This window comes from Coregonus lavaretus, assembly GCF_964263955.1.
Source record: "Coregonus lavaretus genome assembly, chromosome: 14".
Lineage (NCBI taxonomy): Eukaryota > Metazoa > Chordata > Actinopteri > Salmoniformes > Salmonidae > Coregonus > Coregonus lavaretus.
Window position 1 is genome coordinate 17554560 of NC_140001.1, and position 21004 is coordinate 17575563.

At 41.3% G+C, this 21004-nt stretch overlaps 2 protein-coding genes across 4 annotated transcripts; one reads left to right on the top strand and one right to left on the bottom strand.

The window, feature by feature from the left end:
• Positions 1-2429: 2429 nt before the first annotated feature.
• On the bottom strand, positions 2430-11504 carry LOC311141319 (N-acylethanolamine-hydrolyzing acid amidase-like). Of its 3 annotated transcripts, none has more exons than XR_014614211.1 (11): positions 11214-11501; positions 10635-10799; positions 10334-10457; positions 8158-8248; positions 7989-8074; positions 7689-7861; positions 6365-6427; positions 6186-6252; positions 4502-4546; positions 4086-4155; positions 2430-2826 (listed from the first exon to the last, which is right to left on the bottom strand). XR_014614211.1 is itself a non-coding variant. In XM_084176615.1 (11 exons), the coding sequence occupies exons 1-11, from the start codon at positions 11378-11380 to the stop codon at positions 2806-2808; spliced, it is 1044 nt and encodes a 347-aa protein (XP_084032741.1). In that variant the 5' UTR covers positions 11381-11504; the 3' UTR covers positions 2430-2805. The 3 variants fall into 3 exon arrangements, 2 of the variants coding, with proteins under 2 accessions (XP_084032741.1, XP_084032740.1); XM_084176615.1 differs by having other exon boundaries at positions 4098-4155; positions 4502-4530; positions 11214-11504; XM_084176614.1 differs by having other exon boundaries at positions 4502-4530; positions 11214-11504.
• Positions 11505-12418: 914 nt separating this feature from the next.
• On the top strand, positions 12419-19765 carry LOC311141171 (flavin reductase (NADPH)-like). The gene is made up of 5 exons (XM_084176426.1): positions 12419-12551; positions 13854-13997; positions 14134-14335; positions 14606-14770; positions 18781-19765. Exons 2-5 carry the CDS (start codon positions 13863-13865, stop codon positions 18942-18944), a joined length of 666 nt encoding a protein of 221 aa, XP_084032552.1. The 5' UTR covers positions 12419-12551; positions 13854-13862; the 3' UTR covers positions 18945-19765.
• Positions 19766-21004: the final 1239 nt, after the last annotated feature.

A 21004-nucleotide genomic window follows, 5' to 3' on the forward strand; every position in this document is an offset into this window, starting at 1 on the left:
ACCATCACTGATATTGAACACTTTTATTACAATAGTCTGAGATTCCCACCATTTGTTTGAGTCATTTATTACACAGATTGGTTAAAGTCTGACATTATTGTCGTCAGTTCAACTAGTAATTTAATTATATTTGTAATTATTCCCCAATGCTGGAAGGGGGGCCTGAGTGAAAAGGTTTGGTCACCCCTGGTGTAGCTAACTACTGGAACTACACACTTTTTTTGCAAAAATAACAGAAAATATGGGTAAAGTAGGCAAAATGTCCTTTATTTTTCGGCATCAGACCTTCCTAATTTTCACTTGAAACATTGTTTTTGTATTTAATAGGCTAAATTACACATTATGTTAACATCTGACTCCTGAGTAATCTGTTCTTGCAATTTGTAGTCTATGGCATTTTAGATAATTGATGATAATGATAATTTTTCACGAAGTACTTTGGATGTAGTGAACTACTTCAGTTAAGTAAACTTATCTTTCTTAGCGGTAGCTTTAGTTTAGCTTAACTTCTTCCAGTGTGAAGTAATTGGTAGCTTGGTAAACTATATTTTCAGAGTAGCTATCCCAACACTGACTGTTATTCTCTATTTCAATAGAGAACTCCAAGCAAAAGTTATCTGGAAATACAACAGGGCCACACTGCTGTCAACTGGTCTCTAAGATCTACATACAAGGTTTGTGTCAAATGATAGTTCCTATTTTACTGCCAAATAAAATGATTGTCAATCTGACTTGACAAACACTGAAAAACCTTGCCAGTATGGTTTCCCACATGTGAAGTGACATGTGGTGTGTGGTCTGTCTGTCTCTGCTAGACCTGGGCTGGGAGAACTGGATCATCTACCCAGAGAGTTTTACCTTCACCCAGTGTGCAGCCTGCAGCCCACAGCTGAACCCTGCAGGCCAACAGTGTGGAGCGCACCTTCCCCCACAGGATTCCCCTCCAGAGGTAATGCATGTGCCCCTTGTCCCGCAACTTAAAACATTAAAGCTACACTATAAAACATTTAAACTACACAAAGATAGATTGCAGGTGTCACACTGCAAATGCATTACTAAGAAGTAATGAGAAGAATTGGCATATGATTTTCAAGTTTTTAGTCAAACGCACATTTTGCGTTTTGTCCTGCTATTCTATCTGACTTCCATGGAAACGTCTATTGGTGCTTTGTCTGTAAGTGATAAAATAGAATGTCTTGTGGATCTCAGTACAAGGTCACAGGTATAAAGGTTAGTTCCTTGCTGATCTGATTGGGTCTCAAACTAGTTCAACCAGGAAATGGTAGACTCAAACAGACAGAGCAGCTATCTTAACAACCAAATATGATTTAAGGGTCAAATTAAGACACTATGAGACTACCCTATGTCTTCTTTTTTTTTTTTTTTTACCACAACACAGCTGTTGCACTTTCCTTATTTATTTGTATTTTTTTTTACCTCTTTCTACCCCCTGAACAAATCTGCTACTGGACAGATCATACCTGATTACTTAATTGTATTCCTACAGTCTTTCAGTTCAGATTATCACTCTCTCTAGGAAGCAACCTTGCTAAGAAACATAACTATATTAAAATACTGTAGCTTTTTAAACTGTTATCTGATGGCTACTTACAGTAAAGTGACCTTTCCTTTTTTAGGTTTCCTGCTGCAAACCTGCATCCCAACACCTGGTGCCAGTGCTCTACCTGGATGACTTCAACACACTGATCATCTCCTCTGTGTATCTGACACAGGACTGCAGCTGCACACCAGCCATCAACCCCCATCGCCGTACTTACTAGACCTGTCCATTCTCCAACAGTTTTATACTATAGTATAGAGCTCTGTAAATAAGATCCATATTCTACATTTTATATACTGTGTATGGTCATGTTCCCATGGTCACATGAACCTCATCGCCCTACTAACTAAACAGATGTCCATTCTCAATGTTCTATACTATGGTGTAGAGTTCTGTAAATAAGACCTACTGCATTATATATGGTCATGCACACGTCACTGATGTTGCAGATCAAAACATTGGGTTTTGGCGTGTTACTTTAAATTAGGCGTTACTTTGAATGTCTGTTGTTGCTCATCTAGTTTTGGGATTTCTTTCAAACTATAATCACATTGTTCATGGAATAGACCTACTGTATTGTATAGTTGTTAGGGCTGACATGCAAAGCATCATTGTGGTTTTGTCAAAATAGCTTCATTACATTTAGTAAAAGTGTGTAATCCTGTGTAAGGTTGTATCCTTCATGTACCTTATTAGCTCTGAAAGATGTAAAAGGTGTATGAAAAAAACTACTTTGTACCTTCTTCTCTAAATAAGGAATATTTCACATGCAGGCACTAGAGACAGTGTGTATTATGTCTAAAATTCAATACGTTTGTATTACTGATGTATTAATTTTGCGGCAGTAACAGTAGCTCTCTGCTGGGTCAACAATGTAGAGACATTTTATTTTTATTACAAGTTTTATCAATTTTGACAGTGGACAATCTGTATAAATTTACATAAGGCATTTTATGTTGCATGAATTCATCAAAATTAAATTAGCTTTATTTCAATATAATTATGATCACCACTCTAAAATACTAGACTATGTGTGCGGACATAACCGTAATTAACACGGACATGCTACATTTTAAAATCACATTTTGGCTAAAAATATACATTAATTTGATTACCTAAAAAAAATGCATGACAATTAACTATCATGGAATTTTAAAAAAAGGGAGGCACTTTTAATGCAGAAAATCTCTGCTCAGCCCTTTCTGGACATGAATATAATCATAGGTTTAGTCCACGACTCAGCTTTATTCATCGCTATGGCAGCCCTGTAAACACAGGAAACAGAAGGTTAAATCAAAAACCACAATGATGCTTTGCATGTCAGCCTGATGTTTTGATCTGCAACATCAGTGACGTGAGCATGACCATACATAATGCAGTAGGTCTTATTTACAGAACTCTACACCATAGTATAGAACATTGAGAATGGACATAAGTTTAGCTAGTAGGGCAATGGGTTTAATATAATTGAATTATAAAAGGCATAGTGTAAGTAATCAACTATACTGTAAGTAATCATTGTGTATTGTATTGGGACTAGGGCTGTCAAACTATTTAAAACAATTGAGTTAATCGCAGAATTTGCTGTGATTAATCACAATTAATCTCAAATTCAGAATTTGCTCAAATTGAGCTGTAAATTAAGATTTTTTTTATACAGAAAGCATTACAAGAATATTGACATCTTAATTTTGTCCAGAGTAACGGTTAGCAAAATCAGGTTAATTGATAAAGCACATTTTCTTTTACCTCAATGAGTACGTTTACATGCACACTAATAAAATCGATATGAAACGTATTATGCAATAGTCATGTAAACGCCTTACTCTGCTTATCTTAATTGGCGTAAGGTCAAAGTCGAAGTAAGCATACGGCGATTAAAGCACTTTTTTTTTTGCAAACTATCTCATCATTAGGACATCTAAACACTTTAATCTGCATTCTAGCAGTGTATTTGTTCTGTGCATGTGCTAGCACCAGCCGAGCGAGCCTTCCCCTTTAGCGCGAGTTAAGTGAGTTGGGAACAACTGAATGTATGCGTCTTAAAAGTAGTTTTCACATACAAACTTTATATGTCCGTACTCAGAATCAAATATGCTTCTCAAAAATAACATGGTCGCTGTGGTAGAACGTTCATTTTGATTGCCAATTTTCTGCTTTTATGAGAGGGCCATCAGGTAGCCTGATTTCAGAAGTGTCCATGCAAACAGGATTATTAGGGAAATATTTTCTTGCAAAGCATGTAAACGTTTTAATCAAATTATTATATGAAATCTGAGTATCCACAATAAATCGCATTATTGTGTGCATGTAACCGTACTCAATGTCAACTTGTTTTGACATCGCATTGTTTTAGCTGTATCGATTATGTATTTTGGATGTTTTCAGTGGATTTTCAACGCTTTCAGACAATGCGATTAATCACGATACACTAACATTACAAAAAGTGAACTGATTAACTATGACAGCCCTAACTGGGACACAACAGAGAGCCAATGATTAGACATGCCAGTAGTTTCATTACCTCTAGTCTGACCTTTGTGTTGTATTTCTCAGGGCTGGCTGCACTCATTGTTGTGGTGTAAACAGTACTCCTGGGAAACAAGGAACCAAGTTTTAATATAAAACACACCCATCTACCCACATAAAGTTATATGACACATACAAATCACAGTTGTGCATGTATGGGTAAGATGGAAACCTACTTAAATAGTGTGACATGAAAACATGAAAAGCTTCAAAATGGGGACCATTCTACTCAAATCTTCAGTGAGAATATACTACAGCCATTTATTCAGACAGTTTCATAAGAGGCCTATTAACTTTTTGCTGTGGTAAGGCAAAGGGAAGTGAAAGTAATGTTCGTTGCACAAGAACCCTCCCTCCTGTTGCTCACACACAGTGATTCACATTGGGGACATAATAAACTTTCTTCCTTACCTGCTACATACTGGGTTCATTGACAGGACCTGGGAGACACAATTACTGATATAAGATGTATAAAAAAAAAAAAAAATGAAATACAGTTATACAGTGCATTCAGAAAGTATTCAGACCCCATTTCTTTTTTTTTTTATAATAAAAAACAGAAATACCTTATTTACATAATTATTCAGACCCTTTGCTATGAGATTCGACAGAGTCCACCTGTTATATATTCAATTGATTGGACGTGATTTGTAAAGGCACACACACCTGTCTATATAAAGGTCCCACAGTTGACAGTGCATGTCAGAGGGGGAAAGAAAACAAGCCATGAGGTCGGAGGGGGAAAGAAAAACAAGCCATGAGGTCGAAGGAATTGTCAGTAGAGCTCCGAGACAGAATTGTGTCAAGGCACAGATCTGGGGAAGGGTACCAAAAAATGTCTGCAGCATTAAAGGCCCCAATAACACTGCGGCCTCCATCATTCTAAAATGGAAGAGGTTTGGAATAACCAAGATTCTTCCTAGAGCTGGCTGCCCGGCCAAACTGAGCAATCGGGGGAGAAGGGCCTTGGTCATGGAGGTGACCGAGAACCCGATGGTCACTCTGACAGAGCTCCAGAGTTCCTCTGTGGAGATGGGAGAACCTTCCAGAAGGACAAACATCTCCGCAGCACTCCACCGATCAAGCCTTTATGGTAGAGTGGCCAGACAGAAGAAAAAAGCACGACAGCCCACTTGGAGTTTGCCAAAAGGCACCTAAATGACTCTCAGACCATGAGAAACAAGATTCTCTGGTCTGATGAAACCAAGATTGAACCCTTTGGCCTGAATGCCAAGCGTCACGTCTGGAGGAAATCAGGCACCACTCATCACCTGGCCAATATCATCCCTACAGTGAAGCATGGTGGTGGGAATGTTTTTCAGCGGCAGGGACTGGGAGACTAGTCAGGATCGAGGGAAAGATGAACGGAGCAAAGTAGAGAGATCCTTGATGAAAACCTGCTCCAGAGCGCTTAGGTTCACCTTCCAACAGGAAAACAACCCTAAGCACACAGCCAAGACAACGCAGGAGTGGCTTCGGGACAAGTCTCTGAATGTCCTTGAGTGGTCCAGACAGAGCCCGGACTTGAACCCGATCGAACATCTCTGGAGAGACCTGAAAATAGTTGTGCAGCGACACTACCCATCCAACCTGACAGAGCTTGAGAGGATCTGCAGAGAAGAATGGGAGAAACTCCCCAAATACAGGTGTGCCAAGCTATTAACGTCATACCCAAGAAGACTCGAGGCTGTAATCGCTGCCAAAGGTGCTTCAACAAAGTACTGAGTAAAGGATCTGAATACTTATCTAAATGTGATATTTCTAAAAACCTGTTTTTGCTTTGTCATTATGGGGTATTGTGTGTAGATTGATGAGGGAAAAAAACAATTTAATCAATTTTAGAATAAGGCTGTAACGTAACAAAATATGGAAAAAGTCAACGGGTCTGAATATTTTCCCGAATGAACTGTACTTCTGGATTTGCTATGAGGATAACTTCTAGTCAAATATAGTCAACAGGTTTTTAGAAATGTTTGCAAATGTATTAAAAATTAAAAACTGAAATATGACGTTTACATAAGTATAACATTGTCAAATGTAATACTATCAAAACAAATATTCCCCAAAAACATACACCAAACAGCCATCTACTTGCCTTAAACATTGTATTCATATTGATATTATCTTGACCAGTAGCATTTAATGCTTTGTTCGCTGCATCTCTGGAAGAAAGATACATCTTTTAACTTTAATTTAAAGTCATCAAGCGATCCATTCACATTAAATCTATTAAAATGTAATTATGGAGTCATGTAAAGTGAGCATTACACTTACCTGCGATTATCCTTTGTAGGAGGAGGCAGCCAGTGATCGAAGTTGGTCTCTACTCTGAACCACCTATAGTAGGAACGGACACTACACTTTAGTTACACGTCCAAGAATAAACACCCCGATATGTTTAACTATCTTATTTTAAAAGCCCAATATCTGCTGATAATGTTATAATAATAATAAATTACATTTGTAAAGCACTTTTCATTATAGAATCATCTAAAAGTGCATTAAATAAAAGTTAATCGAAAAATCGTTTTTTTAAAACAACGCAAATATATATAACCATATCATAAAAGCAACAAAGTCTAGGAGGAAGGGTAGACCAGCCGATAAAGAGGAGTCTTAAGGCCTGCTTTAAAAGCCTCAACAGTCTGAACAGCCCTGAGATTGTCAGGAAGGGAGTTCCAAAGACGTGGTGCGTGGGAGGAAAAGGCACGGTCCCCCATTGTTCGGCGATGGGTTCTGGGTGCCCTGGTCTGGTCCTATGCTTTGTAGACCAGGAGGAGAATTTTAAAGTCAATTCTTGGTGATGGTGATTGGTGATGACTGAGGAGAGGGGGGATGATGTGGCCATCTATGGCAGGGCGGATGCTGCAGGAGTTGGTGATCTGCTGGGGGGATGCCTATCAACATTGCCTTGGTCTTGCTGCTGTTGAGTTGTTCTGCATCCAAGACGTAACCTCTTCCAGACAGTTGGACAAGGTTGACAGAGCAGATGTGTCAGGCTTGTTTTTAATGTACACCTGTGTGTCATCTGCGTAGCAGTGGAATCAGACAATGTGCTGTCTGAATATCTGGCCAAGCGGGAGCATGTAGAGTAGGAAGAGAATGGGTCCTAGCACCGACCCTTGTGGGACACCGCAGGTTATGGTGGACTCCTCACCGAGGATGACGTACTGCTTGTGGTTAGAGAGGTAGGAGGTGAACCAGTTTAGGGCAGTCCCACAGATGGCAGTGTTCACTGTAAGGCACTGTAGTAGAATGGTGTGATCTACTGTTTCAAAACCAGCACTGAGGTCCAGAAGAATCAAGATGGTGGGGGATACTGTATCTGCTGCCATGAGTAGGTCATTAACAGCTTTCACCAGGGCTGTCTCAGTACTGCGCATGGGTCTGAAACCAGACTGGAGAGCCTCATTAAGCTGGTTAGCGCTGAGGAGTGAGTGTAGTTGAGTTGCCAACATCTTCTTCAGGACTTAAGAAAGAAATGGGAGGTTGATAACAGTTAACATAATTCGGCTTTATAAATCTCAGCAGCTCTTAAAACAAACTAATATAATATGTGTTATGGAATGTGTTATGGAAGAGACCCCTCATTTCCTACCCTCCATTTAAGGGTTCCAGAGGCCAGATATCAGCTGGGCCCTTCCTGTCCCTGGTGACCACAACTCCTTCCCCAGGCTTTACCCCGGCAACGATGTAGTACACGCTTGTGATGATGGGGATCTTAGACAGCCGCATCACAGCATCCTGAAAGTCTGCTGCTTCCTCCAACGTCTGAAGGAAAGCAAGAAAGGACAAGCCACAATAGTAGGTTAGTAGACAAGCCATAATAGTAATTTGTGGTTAGTAACGTGTTGATTTTTGTGGATGTTGATGGTTGAACTTCATGTCCATTACTTACCTCTCTCACCAGCCAGCTGACTGGAGATCTTTTCAGCAGGAAAGCAGAGACCCAGTTCTTCCACCAATTCCACCAGTGGTCTTCACCTGTTGATAACACACTGCCATTAAATGACTGACTCACACCGTTGTGGATGTGTCCTGGACACTTAAACAAAGTGAACCCTTACCTCGCTGGTCACCAGAGATTGTGAATTTATTTGGACTCTGTCCGGTCCACAGCCCGACATAGCCAGCAAAAGACGTACCACGATAAGCCACCTGGAAGAGTTTAGTAATTAGGAGGTCATTTTATTTGACCCTTTTTCAGCCTAACATCACACTACAGATTTACTTCACAGTGCCCAAAACAGACTACAATAGGAAGCACAGCCGCGAGCTGCCCAGTGACACAAGCCTACCAGACGAGATAAATCACTTCTATGCTCGCTTCGAGGCAAGCAACACTGAAGCATGCATGAGAGCACCATCTGTTCTGGATGACTATGTGATCACGCTCTCCGTAGCCGATGTGAGTAAGACTTTTAAGCAGGTCAACATTCACAAGGCTGCAGGACCAGACGGATGACCAGGACGTGTACTCCGAGCATGTGTTGACCAACTGGCAAGTGTCTTCACTGACATTTTCAACATGTCCCTGACTGAGTCTGTAATACCAACATGTTTCAAGCAGACCACCATAGTCCCTGTGCCCAAGGATACTAAGAACCTGCCTATATGACTACCGACCCATAGCACTCACGTCTGTAGCCATGAAGTGCTTTGAAAGGCTGGTCATGGCTCACATCAACACCATTATCCCAGAAACCCTAGACCCACTCCAATTTGCATACCACCCCAACAGATCCACAGATGATGCAATGTCTATTGCACTCCACAATGCTCTTTCCCACCTGGACAAGAGGAACACCTACGTGAGAATGCTGTTCATTGACTACAGCTCAGCGTTCAACACCATAGTGCCCTCAAAGCTCATCACTAAGCTAAGGATCCTGGGACTAAACACCTCCCTCTGCAACTGGATCCTGGACTTCCTGACGGGCTGCCCCTAGGTGGTAAGGGTAGGTAACAACACATCTGACACACTGATCCTCAACACGGGGGCCCCTCAGGGGTGCGTGCTCAGTCCCCTCCTGTACTCCCTGTTCACCCATGACTGCATGGCCAGGCACGACTCCAATACCATCATTAAGTTTGCTGACGACACAACAGTGGTAGGCCTGATCACCGACAACGATGAGACAGCCTATAGGGAGGAGGTCCGAGACCTGGCCGTGTGGTGCCAGGTTAACAACCTCTCCCTCAACGTGATCAAGACAAAGGAGATGATTGTGGACTACAGGAGGAAGAAAAAAAAAGAGGACTGAGCACGCCCCCATTCTCATCGACGGGGCTGTAGTGGAACAGGTTGAGAGCTTCAAGTTCCTTGGTGTCCACATCACCAACGAACTATCATGGTCCAAACACACCAAGACAGTCATGAAGAGGGCACAACAAAGCCTATTCCCCCTCAGGAGACTGAAAAGATTTGGCATGGATCCTCAAAAAGTTATACAGCTGCACCATCGAGAGCATCCTGACTGGTTGGATCACCGCCTGGTATGGCAACTGCTCGGCCTCCGACCGCAAAGCACCACAGAGGGTAGTGCGTACGGCCCAGTACATCACTGGGGCCAAGCTTCCTGCCATCCAGGACCTCTATACCAGGCGGTGTCAGAGGAAGGCCCTCAAAATTGTCAAAGACTCCAGCCACCCTAGTCATTGACTGTTCTCTCTGCTACCGCACGGCAAGCGGTACCGGACCGCCAAGTCTAGGTCCAAAAGGCTTCTCAACAGCTTCTACCCCCAAGCCATAAGACTCCTGAACAGCTAATCATTGCTACCAGGACTATTTGCACTGCCCCCCCCCCCGCCCCCCCCCCCCCCCACCCCACCCCCATATTTTACGCTGCTGCACTCTGTCTATTATTTATGCATAATCACTTTAACTCTACCCACATATTACCTCAATTACCTCGACTAGCCGGTGCCCCCGCACATTGACTCTGCACCGGTACCCCCCTGTATATAGCCTCCCTACTGTTATTTTATTTTACCGCTGCTCTTTAGTTATTTGCTTTATTTTTTTTACTTAACACTTTCTTCTTTTTTTTCCTAAAAAAAATGCATTGTTGGTTAAGGGCTTGTAAGTAAGCATTTCACTGTAATGTCTACATCTGTTGTATTCGGCGCATGTGGCAAATAAAATTTGATTTGATCTGGCATTATCGGCTGATTGACACCTTGGCCTTGCAAAAGTGAAACTGCAGAGGTAAAGGTTGAGCTGTGTAAGCATGTGTAACATACCGTTCCGTTTTTGAGAAAGAGAATGTTGATAGTGAGATTTCTGAGTATATCATGTGGGTAATCAAGGTTCCTGCCATGATACAAACGTCCACTTGTGTCCTGAGCTACAATACTAGTGCAAAACCTATGGAGAAGGGAAAGGGGGATATCTAGTCAGTTGTACAACTGAATGCATTCAACTGAAATCTGTCTTCTGTATTTATGAATGGCGCTGTGACTACATTCTTGTTTCAACTGGTTGAATGACATTTCTATCAGTAGGCCTACAGTCTATAGGTAAAGCAGATCAATTCATACATACGCAGATATTTCATAGGCAAAGTTGAGAAGGATGATATCAGAAAGGCTCCCTCCAAAATATGAGGCCAATCCTCTGATCTCCCTTGCGTATGGAGGAGGTACATACTTCTCCAAGGCCTCCACAATCGGAGTTATCGCATGATGCACCCATTTTGGAACAGTGGTGCTGCAACAAAAAGAATATTACAATGTTTTAGGTGTTAATATCAATCAACACCATGGACAAGTTTAGGCTACTCTGTCAATATACTGCATGCCTGCAGATATTCCTGCAGAATAAATTGCAAGCAGATATTTTTTATGCAAACAACATATCATGGCATATATATGATGGCATATTTTCTCATATTTGAGATTTTGAATGGTAAGTGAAAATAAGTGGTAGTCTGATCAATATCCATATACTGAAGTAAACTTAAACTTCTGCAATTCAGGTTTAGGCTACAGAATCAAAAGTCCTGTCCATCATGTGACTTTAAAGCAAAAATCTCTATTTTACAGTTTGAGACAAACATTATTAAACCAACTTTTGGAGGCTATTAGAACTTATGTAAATAGACATTCAGTCATAAGCACATACTCAATCACTTCAGCACCTGCTTTCTGCAGGTAGTCGACATCAAACACTTTGAATAGAGACGCCCATCGCACTTCGGGGGGATCATCCAAGCTGACGTTGACCACAGGTGGAAAGAAGTCTGCCTCACATGACACTACCAGACTGAGCAGGAGCAATGTTGAAAACATCGTGCCCTTTTCGCGGATAAGGCAGTAGCCTAGGTATTTGTGCGTTCCAATTCAAAGGGTCGCAACATTACATGCAACATCGTTGCAACTTCCCCATAACTTCCTTTGTTTCTCTTTTGGGAGTGAGCTGAGCATGGTTAAAGGGGCAATCTGCGATTGCAACATACATTTTTGGACATTTAAATTAATGATATATAGCCATTGATTCTTGTAGAATATCTCTTACAAATGTCTCATGAACTTAATTAAACTGTGTAACCCCATCAGAATCCCAAATATACGCTTGTTTTACTCCTTTGTTTGTAAACATTGCAATTCTAAACAAACGCTTTAAAACATGGTTAAAACTATAATTTTGATCTCATGGATGGTCAGTTCTTGCATCAATAGCTCTGTCTTTGAATTTCAATGGTTACATTTATCCAGCCCCATCCCTCAGCCGTATGCCAAATCTGTGGCGGGTATCTTTTGTTGTTGTTTGAACTGCAGATTGCCGCTTCAAGGTGAGAGCAGATCATCTGACCACAGCAGCGGATATGCGGATCCTGCCTGGGCTGCGTTCAGTACGTTTTTACGTTCTGGAACATTGAATTGAACGGAAACGGTGCTGTACTACACGACCAGTTAAAAAACGATGAAGGGTTGTGAAACGCCGTCAGCGTGGCCACTTTCCTTTAAATACGTCACTCATTGCTTAAAGCCACACCCACCAAACGGGAGAAAACGTAGTTCAAAGTCTGTTCAAGAACATACAAGAACGTTCTGTCGTTCAGAACAAACCGTTCCGCAACGTAGCAAACGTTCAAGAGAACTTAACGCACCTCTGGTCTCAGAGCAAAACAGTTTCATTGTTATTTTCACATAAAAAGGCTTTTTTCATTAAGCCTACAGCAAAACAATGCTTCATAATGAATAAATAATTGTGACTGTGATTAGAAAAAGTAACATTGACTATTTATATCGTGAACTGCTCAATCAAAAGACGAAACCATGTGAAACATTGCAGATCTTGAATGCATCCAAGTCACAAGTATTTATTCTGGGTGTATCAGGAAATGTTTTTAGTCGCAGAGACGATTGTGAAACACAACTTGGTTATATGATGCCCTTTACTACATAAGCGTGAGCTTTTACATTACTGTTGGAGCAAACGGATTGTTTGATCGCATTTGTGAGTCAATTACTCTACATGGTTAGCCATATTTGCAATGCATGAACCATTCGCAGTATTGTAGATTGTGTGGTTATAGCCCAACAGCTGACAAACCTTATGTAATTTGGTCATCATCACCAAGGGATAGGACATGGGAAATGAAATCAAGTTTGCTGCAAAACATATGAGTTATGAAATAAAACATGACAACTGTATATAAGATTATTCCTATGCAGTGTAGCCTACAGTCTGGAGGTTATTTTCAGTGCATGTGGAGCCCATCAGATAGAATAAAATACCTCTATTCACATTCTCATCTTCTGACATGTTCTAATTTCTTGGTTCGATTTTCATAATGCTGCCTTCTTTTATATTCCTTGCCTTAGCTTACTCTCCATTATCATTTCACAGTTGCAGAAATAATCATTTTCAGATGGATACAACACAGACATTGTGATCAGACCTCGCGCCACACAGTCAAATTTCCCCCTAGATTAATCCGGGTTTTATTCTGTCTCCTGAAGGGCCTTACAGGCAAACACAGGAGGCAGTCTATAAAAGTCCGGAACAATCAGTTCATGTTTTCTCAGTATTGCCTTTTGAACTTCAACAGTTCATAATCAAAATCCAAGTTCACTTTTCAGATAACAAATCGAGGGTTTTCCTCACTAAAAATGTATCATATTTCATTGTGATCCGCTTTGTTATGGCTCTCTATAAGGCTGCTTGTTATGCCCATTATGAAAAGAGATGCAGTTGGCAGTGGTGACATTGGGGTGGGTTGGTTTGTTAGTGGAATAATGAAGGGGTACACACTGCCATCTACTGTGCAAATAGACCTATTATAAATGTCCATTCAATACACACAGGTCATGTCCTTTCTTGGCGTTTCTAGTATGTGTCTGAAACATTTCTAAGTGAACGTTCCAATTCACACTTAAAAAATCCTGAAGGCTAATATGGGTTAAAAGTACCAAACTATGAAAGTGTATGACTCACTACCGTAAGTCACTCTGGATAACAGCGGCTGCTAAATGACTCAAATGTAAATGCAAATGGACATTTGTTGTTATAGAAGAATAAGACCTAATACATTTCAAGTTCATTATGTTTCAAGCAGTTATGAAACATGTGGGTGTTGCTACACAGTCTATTCATGTGATAAGTCTATTCACTGCACAACCTTGCTTGTAAACTTGCACTGTTATAAATGTGAGTTAATGCTTTTGTAACTTATCGTCGTCGGGATTTCTGTTTACAGAAAAGTATCTGGCTATGGTTTGATTGACTTCCTGACTGTACATTATATTTATTTTGCAGAGTGTCAAGATGAAGATAGCCGTGCTTGGAGCCACTGGACAGACGGGACAGTATCTGATAAACCAAGCTCTTCAGCAGGGACACACTGTCACTGCCATTGTCAGGAATCCAGGGAAATTGACAGTGCAACACGAGAAATTAAAGGTAAGTAATGTAATGTCTTGTCTGAGCACAAATTGTTGTCTTTTTACATTTCCTCTGTGTTGCAGGCAGCAGCAATGTTTTTAATAGAGGCTTTATGAAGTGTGAAATAAAACTGCTATTTTCTCTATTCTGTCAGGTGGTTGAGGGCAATATTTTCTCAGAAGACAGCCTAAAACTTCACTTCCAAGGACAAGATGCAGTTGTATCCTGCCTGGGGTTCCCTGCATCCTTTCTCTCCGGAGTCACTGGATACACCTTGTCTATGAGGGCCGCGGTAAACGCCATGAGAGAGGCCAAAGTGAACCGCATAATCACCATGACTTCATGGTACACTGACCGTAAGTAAAGTAAAATAGGACTGATTACTTTTGAGAACGACTTGAGAATGTGTTCTCAGTCAACTTACCTGGAAACTTACTTACTTAGGCCTCAATCCACCAAGGGATGCATAAGGCCTCACTAACCTGGTAAAATAAGGGTTAAATGAACAATGCCATGACTGTATTTCATCAGTGATCATGTTGCCTTTTAATGTACAAAGTCAGTTGTGTGTTTTTATCATTGTGAAACAGCATTCCCTTAACTTCTTCTCATTCTCATCCCCATAGCTAACTCTGGCACACAGTCATCTTACCTCATCCGCTTCCTGCTGCTGCCAATGATCCGAAGTGTCCTTAGCAATATGTTTGAGATGGAGCACTTTCTGAAGAAGACACCGGATATTAACTGGACTGTTGTCAGGCCGCCGGGTCTCAAGAATTTACCTGCCACAGGTAAGACCGACGAATAGGGTCTAGTTTAGATACACTATATATACAAAAGTATTTGGACACCCCTTCAAATTATTCGATTCGGCTATTTCAGCCACACCCGTTGCTGACAGGTGTATAAAATTGAGCACACAGCCATGCAATCTCCATAGGAAACATTGGCAGTAGAATGGCCTTACTGAAGAGCTCAATGACTTTCAACGTGGCACCGTCATAGCATGCCACCTTTCCAACAAGTCAGTTCGTCAAATTTCTGCCCTGCTAGAGCTGCCCTGGTCAACTGTAAGTGCTGTTATTGTGAAGAGGAAACGTCTAGGAGCAACAACGGCTCAGACGCGAAGTGGTAGGCCACACAAGCTCGCAGAACGGGACCGCCGAGTGCTGAAGCACATAGCGCGTAAAAATTGTCTGTCCTCGGTTGTAACACTCACTACCGAGTTCCAAACTGCCTCTGGACGCAACGTCAATACAAGAACTGTTAGTCGGGAGCTTCATAAAATGGGTTTCCATGGCCGTGCAGCCGCACACAAGTCTAAGATCACCATGCGCAATGCCAAGTATTGGCTGGAGTGGTGTAAAGCTCGCCGCCATTGGACTCTGGAGCAGTGGAAACGCGTTCTCTGGAGTGATGAATCACGCTTCACCATGTGGCAGTCCGATGAACTAATCTGGGTTTGGCGGATGCCAGGAGAACGCAACCTGCCCCAATGCATAGTGCCAACTGTAAAGTTTGGTGGATGAGGAATAATGGTCTGGGGCTGTTTTTCATGGTTCGGGCTAGGCCCCTTAGTTCCAGTGAAGGGAAATCTTAACACTACAACATACAATGAAATTCTAGATGATTCTGTGCTTCCAACTTTGTGGCAACAGTTTGGGGAAGGCCCTTTCCTGTTTCAGCATGACAATGCCCCATGCACAAAGCGAGGTCCACACAGAAATGGTTTTTCGAGATCGGTGTGGAAAAACATGACTGGCATGCACAGAGCCCTGACCTCAACCCATCAAACATCTTTGGGATGAATTGGAATGCCGACTGCGAGCCAGGCCTAATCGCCCAACATCAGTGCCCGACCTCACTAATTATCTTGTGGCTGAATGGAAGCAAGTCCCTACAGCAATGTTCCAACATCTAGTGGAAAGCCTTCCTAGAAGTGGAGACTGTTATAGCAGCAAAAGGGGAACCAACTCCATATTAATGCCCATGATTTTGGAATAAGATGTTCAATGAGCAGGTGTCCACATACCTTTGGTCATGTAGTGTATACTGTAACCTGGAGCTGGGTTAAAGGCAAAGTGCAGTCAAAAACATGATTTGTCTGTGTTTTATATATATTTCCACACAATGAGGTTGGAATAATCCTGTGAAATTGTGAAAATGATCATAATGCCCTTTTAGTGTAAGAGCTGTTTGAAAAGACTGTTGTGGTGGGATGGAGTTTTGGCCTGCCTGGTGATATCAGTAGGCAGTAAATTAGTAAAGAGACCAATAAGAAAGAGAGTTCCAAACCTCTCTGCCAATATCAGCTAGTTTTCAGTTTTCCCCTCCCCACTCAGAACACTCCCAGACAGTCCTAGCAAAATTCTTGCTTGACCAATTGCTCTTTGCTAAGAAGCTATTTTTGTTTATTTTTTACCATTTTAATTGAAAAGAATCACAATAAGGTGCTTAATTGTTTGAGAAAGGAACGGCTGCATTGGACCTTTAAAGATTGGTCTAAAAGACTCAAACATTTGCATTGTTACAGGATTCATTTTGTCATACAGTAATCACGTAAGTCATCACGTAAGACTGAACCACTTTCAGGTTCAGAAGTAACCCTCCCTGGCTAGCTTGAGGAGATAAAGGCATGGACGACGCAAAACTTCCTTCAACTGAACAGCAGCAAAACCGAGGCCCTACTTGTTGGCACCCCCTACCAGGTACAGCACTCACCAATAACAGACCTCACCATTGCAGGACAGAACATCACTCTCTCCCCCTCAGTTTCCAGTCTGGGTGAACTTTGACAGCCACATCAAACAACTGTGTAAATTGTAATTCTATCACCTCAAGAACTTTGCCAAACTCCATCCCACCCTCACTCAGTCTGATGCAGAGAAGCTCGACCATGCCTTTATCTCCTCAAGGCTAGATTACTGCAACACACTCTTCATCGGGATCCCTGTCAGGAATCTCCAGAAGCTCCAATAAATCCAGAACTGCCAGGATCCTGATGAGAGTGCGGAAACACCATCACATCACCCCCATCCTAGCATCTCTGCACTAGCTCCCTGTCTCATTCCGGATTGAATTCAAAACCCTCCTGCTGACTTTCCAGTGTATTCACGAAAACAGCTCTCCCTCCATAACCCCTATCAAGTGATAGCCTGCTCCTGCACATCCCTAGTACCAAGCTGTGCTCCTTGGGGGATCGGGCATTCAGCTCGACCGCCCACAGCCTCTGGAATGCCCTCCCGGACCACCTGAAGGAACCAGACTCTGGGCTCCTTTAAAGCGGGACTAAAGACCTTTCTCTTTAGGAAGGCTTTCTATTGAAATCTGTGCTCCTTGGTCAGTTGCCCTGCCTAGTTGTGTCCATTATTATTATTATTCTTTACTATTTCTTTTTTAATTAAAATTTTTTGCACTTTGAGATTATTCCGTATAATGAAAAGCGCTTTACAAATGTAATAAATTATGATTATGATTATTATAAGCACCTAAATTGGAACACAGTTGCTGTACAGTAACATGCTATACATGATGTCAGAGCTGAAGGTCTCCGCTTCACAGCGCTGTATTGGTTTTGACTGACAGCGGGTCTGAACTTGAGCACTGCGCACGGCAAGAAGTTGCCCCCATCCCTCCCGCTAATTGGGCAACTTTTGCAAATGTTTTGTTGTCTGAGTGAGGGAAATGCTGTTAATAAAGAGGACTCAATGTATTTTTGAAAGATGAGACGTTGAAGATTATCATAAATTCTGCTTTGATGTCATAAAAGCAAGCCAATGTGTCAACATTTATGATCACTATGCTTGATGTACAGCTCCAAGATGACATGGCGTCTTACCCTGGGTTGTTCTGAACAGAATGAGCCTATGTTTGTTGTATTGTGAATTATTTTGGCAGGGAACACGCATCTGAATGCAGTTATGACTATCCTATGCGCACCAAAATTACAATCTGCTTCTCTGAATTGCCTTGTGAAAGCATACTACTGTAAGATCGTATTTTGTAACTTAGCTAGCCGTGTTGGCAATAGAGCACACTTTCAAATGATGCCCACCTGACTCAGATTTATAATGGACCGTTTCTGGAATGCGTAAACAACAACAGTAATTGTGTGATGGCAGGGCTCTGTTCCAAACAAAACAATTACAAGTCTGCTTGCTCTAGTTCCTCAACAGCACAGCTAGGAGAGCTCAAAATAGCACCTTATAGTTGAAGACTCTTCTTTGAGTCATAAAAGAACATTGATATTACATAGGAACTGTGCACACTTTGGAGAGGTGTGTGGCCACTTGGAGACACCAGTTAGACCTCTCACTCAAACCCTTGTCATAGTTTTGTCTTATGTTGCACCTACCCCAAAGTACCATGAATATTCTTATTATGTTACTGAATGTCTCCAGAGTATTTTCAGATTTTGTTATCAACAAATGCGGCAAAAAGTACAGTAAATGTAAAATGCACATAAAATCAGCAGCGTAATGTTTGGAATCAGTCTCAGATTAACTGTTTTGTCCTCATCTTTAGGCTAATTATTTTCCCATAATCTCCAAACTGTTCCCTTTTGATTGATACTGTGGTTATGCATATGCTTTCCATATTTCTTCTGTAAGAAACATTTCAATTTAGCCCTATCCATATAGGCCAATTCCCACAAGTGTAAGGGTTTAACTTAGAGTCATAGTTCTGCTACTACCACAAGTCCCTGCACTTTTCTCAGAAGACTTAGTGAAATTGACCTTTGATCCAATCATAATGATGATGGGAACCAATGGGTCTCTATTTAATTTGTTCTTTTCACCAGCTAAAGAGTTCCTTACCCACGAGGGCTACTTTGTTCCTGACTCCAATGGCCAGCCTGTAGGAAGTGCTGTAGGAAGGGGTGATGTGGCTCGTTTCATGCTCTTCCTCCTCAACACCAATGCCTGGTTCAACAAGGCGGTTGCCATCACAACCAAACATGAATGAAACACTATCAACGTTCTGTTTGCTTCAGCCTTTAATTGTAATATTGTTTACCATCTTGTGCTATTTTAATTATTGTGAAAATTAAATTACATTTATTTTTGCTGGTTTCGACAAAATGTATCAATGTTTTTATTCCATTTGTGATGTGGAGTTTTTTACCCTAAAAAGACATAAGCTATATTTTTGTGACTTGGCATGAAGCAAACATTTAAAATGGTAGAATGAGTCATTGAAGGTCTAGGGACTCTTTGAAAAAGAAATTACATAATTTTTCATGTATTATGCAAAATTATGTTTATGGTAAATCTGCACTATGAAGGTATTGTCATAAATGATTGTTACCACATAGGGGCATTACAGTATCATAAACTGTCATCATCACTGTGAGGGTACAACTTTTTGGACTCACTTCATATGGTGTAAAATAGCATATTTTCCATTTTGTGGTTGTTATTCATTAATACTTGTCAGATATTATTGATTAATTGAATACTGTAATACGTTAACACATTTTGAACATAATAATTAACAAATGTTTGCCCAAGTAGGTCAGCATTCTGCGTGTAGGTGTGTAATTGACCAAAGGTTCCTGGTGCAGGTGTGAATGTCGGTCAGTAAGGAGCTCACTGTTCTGTCGAAGGATCATTTGATTGACCCATTACATAAAATCTTAACTTTTTTGGGAGATTTGGCTTATATTCAACCTCAGAGAAATGTCAGTTGCCTATCATGCTGTAAGCCCCTATGGGATTTAACTTTGTGCAATCAGTATGCAGCCATCAGCAACCTTTCCCCACTAATAAATTGTGAAATTACTTTGACCAGTCGCTGATTGACCAATTTGTCTGTTGAAATGCTGTTTGACAATTGGCCAAATTCTCTTTGTCCTGCAGTAGCCTCCTAAACTAGAAGGACACTGCGCTGAAACAAAACATGAGAGCAGCAGTCTGTCTGGTTGACCAGGTTAATGGCCTGGAAGGCTTTGAGATTACATCCTTCCCAATCACAACTGACCCCTACTGTCTGTCACCCACACTACTGCCAGTCCTTACCCCATAGGCTTTTCTTGACACTGGATCTGAAAGGATATATGTAAACAATATGCCAGAAACCAGATGGAGCTATTACTGTACCTATAGTACTTACCTAGCCAATCCTGTTCAATCTTTTAGGGGAAATTATAAAGGGGCATGAGGTCAGTTTACATTTATTTTTATTGTATTTAACCTTTATTTAGCTAGGCAAGTCAGGTAAGAACAAATTCTTATTTACAATGACGGCATACCAAAAGGCAAAAGGCCTCCTGCGGAGACAAAAAAGTAATGTTGGACAAAACACACATCACGACAAGAGAGACACCACAACACTACATAAAGAGAGACCTAAGACAACAACACAGCATGGTAGCTAAACTAGGGATAATTCAATGGTAATTCTAGTATTATAAGAATTTAAAGGAGACCTATTTGTGTTGAACCTCCACGCTTACGGCTTCAGTTCCCATAATTACAAACTTTACCGTGGGTTCCTGTAGTTTGGTGACATCAGTAGGTTTAGATACAGTACTTGAGAAGGACCAACACCACTGTACCTGGTGCTTAGTGTCACTGTAATACATTACTTTTCCACACTGCTACACCTCATCTCATGGTGGGGCATGTATCCCAGTTTGTAATACATACCATTATAAGACCACGGTCCAGGGAGTTCCCCATCAGCCCAATAGGCTCTTGCCTAATTTACACAGGATGGAGGTTTCAATAATTAAGGGGTCACCTGTAAAAGACAAGTAGCAGACATTCGTAGGAAAACTATAAGAACATACAGTACGTAGCTAGTTCAGCATGAGCTATCTCAGCAGAACCTCCGGCGTATAAAGCCTCTTGTCAAATGGTTTCTATGAAGTCATACAGTAGCTGTCACATCACAGGCACTGTCCTCTGATGAGGAAATTCATAATTGCTGTTCAAGTGAAACAACAAAGACACTACCTTGGACAGGAAGTAAGGTTCGTGTGAGATACTACCAACGTTATGGTTTTTTTGGGGGGTCCAGAACAG